The sequence below is a fragment of the Phascolarctos cinereus genome, unplaced genomic scaffold (assembly GCF_003287225.1).
Source record: "Phascolarctos cinereus isolate Bilbo 61053 unplaced genomic scaffold, phaCin_HiC Scaffold_1;HRSCAF=81, whole genome shotgun sequence".
In the NCBI taxonomy this organism is placed as follows: Eukaryota; Metazoa; Chordata; class Mammalia; order Diprotodontia; family Phascolarctidae; genus Phascolarctos; species Phascolarctos cinereus.
The window spans coordinates 101,795,378-101,798,179 of NW_027555514.1; the positions used below are offsets into that span (position 1 = coordinate 101,795,378).

At 38.8% G+C, this 2,802-nt stretch overlaps 1 protein-coding gene across 1 annotated transcript; it reads left to right on the forward strand.

Moving 5' to 3' along the window:
* The first annotated feature begins 795 nt into the window (after positions 1-795).
* LOC110216157 (taste receptor type 2 member 3-like) lies at positions 796-1,731 on the forward strand. Its single transcript, XM_020997971.2, is given in 2 exon segments — positions 796-1,462; positions 1,464-1,731. Coding segments are annotated over 2 exon segments (915 nt in total). The 5' UTR covers positions 796-815.
* Positions 1,732-2,802: the final 1,071 nt, after the last annotated feature.

A 2,802-nucleotide genomic window follows, 5' to 3' on the forward strand; every position in this document is an offset into this window, starting at 1 on the left:
CACAGAGAGGAGAACAGAAGGCAGTGGAAAGGAAGACACAGAGGATCGCTTTGAAACTAACATGTTAAATTCATCTTATGGTTTTGGAAAAGATGTAAGCTGTATTATAATCAAGATTTTCAGTTTCACATGCATTTCATATACAGAAATGATAAAGGCAATATATAGTTAAATTGATAGATATGTATAGACACACACTTATATACACACTAATATATATGTTTATGGTTTGGGGAGAGTAACTTTTCAAAATAGTTCTTTCATCCAGTCCCTTCACCCTTCACCAGCTCCAGATACCTCTCCAGCGGACTATACTTTCTGGTATAACAAGTACTAATTCCACTCTTTTTATGTGACATAGAAACTTATTATCTGTATGGAATTGAATCCTCCATTTCTCTGGCTCTGACCCTTCCCTTCTCTATGTGATACTAAATCCTGCAACAATTTGCATCTTAGCAAAGAGCTATTGGGCTTTCATCCATGAAATGACATTTATTACCCAAGTAATTGAGAAAATTCCAAGCCTCTGCTCTGAACTAAAGAACAATAGCAGAACAGTTTGGAAGAGCAATTGCAAGACTGACCCTCAAGAATTTCTGAGCACTCTGGACGGAGACAGCAGCACAAACAAGTCAGAGAAGGACAAAAGGTACTACTGACACTGTGGAAAAGCAGGTGCCTATGTGTGCTTACTTACCTCAGATCAGAGAAGCTGTAGAACAGTAGCAAGGATGCAGAAAACAGAGAGATTATCATGGTGGGGAAAGCCATCTGCAGACATGCTGATCTCACCCCAAATCGTTTTTTTGTTCATGGTCTTTAGTCAGTCCATTCTGGGGATTTTGGGGAATGGCTTTCTTGGGCTCATCAATTGCATCCACTGGATCAAGACGAGCAAGATTTCCTTACCTGACTTCATCATTATGATTCTAGCCTTCTCCAGGATCTTCCTGCAATGTGTGGTCATTTTTGATGCCACTACCTTGGTGTTCTATCTGGATTTTTATTATGGAGAGACATTAATTGAAATTTGTGAAACTAGCTGGGCTCTTAGTAACTTTTTAAGTGTCTGGCTGTCCATCTGCCTTGATGTCCTCTACTGCCTGAAGATTGCCATTTTCTCCCATCCTGCCTTCCTCTGGCTTAAGACGAGGATCTCCCAGGTGGTTGTCTGCATTCTGCTGGGCTGTGGGCTCTTCTTTTGCTTCAATACAGCGTTGCTGATCCGAACATTCACTATATATTCTGGCATCCTAAAAATGAGACTTATTGCAAACTACACTGAAAATGTCAGAAGAAAGAAAAGAGAATTTTTTGTCTCCCACCTTCTTGGTCTTCTGTGGGCACTGATACCGTTCATTATATCCCTGTTCTCCTGTCTCTTAGTCATCCTGTCCTTGAGGAGGCATACCAGGATGATGCGGCACCAGGTCACTGCTCCCAGAGATGTGAGCACGAAGGCATGTGAGAGCCATCATGGTAATGGTTTCCTTCCTCTTACTCTTTGTCTTTCATTTTGTCTTTATCTTCATTGGAACAGCAAGCATTTTCCTGCCAGATACCAAAGTGATAATAATGATTGTATTGTTGACTGCCCCCCTCTTTGCCTCTGTGCACACATTTATCTTCATTCTGCAAAACAAAAACCTGAAGCAGGCATTCCTGAGGCTGCTGTGGTTGAAGAAGGGCTGCATGAAAGGTGCGATCAGAGGATGCTTTACTCATTAGTTCAAAGGGGTAGGGTGGGGGCAGTTTAGTCTCTGCAAGTCTTTTAAAATTCTACTCTTCTATGTAGTTAGGTGGCATAGAAGGGACAGCATTGGACCTAGAGTTAGAAAGTCAAATTCTGCCTCAGACACTTACTGGCTGCATGACCCTGGGCAAATCACTTAACCGTTGTCTGCCTCATTTTCCTCATCTGTAAAAGGGAGATAATAATATTGGCACCTACCTCACAGTGTTATTGTGAGAATAAAATGAGATGACATGTTAAACTTCTTTGCAAACCTTAAAGTACTACATAAATCCTGGCTACTATTATTATAATTATTTAACATATATATATATATATATATATATATATATACACACAGACATATATATATGCATATACATAATAATGTCCATAAGTTTTTCTTTATATAAAGTAGCTTTTTAAATGTTTTTAAGATATTCAAAGAAATTTGAATTTTATTTCAAAAGTTTGTGCTTGGTACACATTATTCCAATGTGTTAAATAAAATATATAATGTGTGTGGATAACACACACACACACACAAACACACACACACACACATATATATATATATATATATACACATATATAGAAATAGATTAAACACATAGATAGAAGACAAAGTTTTTCCCTTTGGGAGCAGAGTTTGTTGTGGAGTTCTTATATTTGGAACAATATGAGTGATAGGGTGACCAGTGATCAGGGACGAAGACTAATGTCTTTGAAATAGGCAGATGTCAATGGTAATCAGGTTCCCATATGACAGATATTTGAAAAGCTGCAGAGGTTTGAAGGGAGGTATGTGGAGTGGGGCATGGGAGGGAAGGGGGATTATAATCATTATACTATCTCTTTATTTACAGTGCTTTATAAAGTGACCTTATCAGATCAATGTTGGGAGGAAGATAGTACAAGTATGTTATCCCAAGGTAATACCAGGGGGCCAGGAAGCTGTGACTCATGTAAAACAGATAAGATCCTGGAGGCTGATCCCAATAGGATCATTTTTTTTTTCTTAATTTAACTTGTTACTTCCACCTGAAGTGGAAGAAAATTCTCCTGGC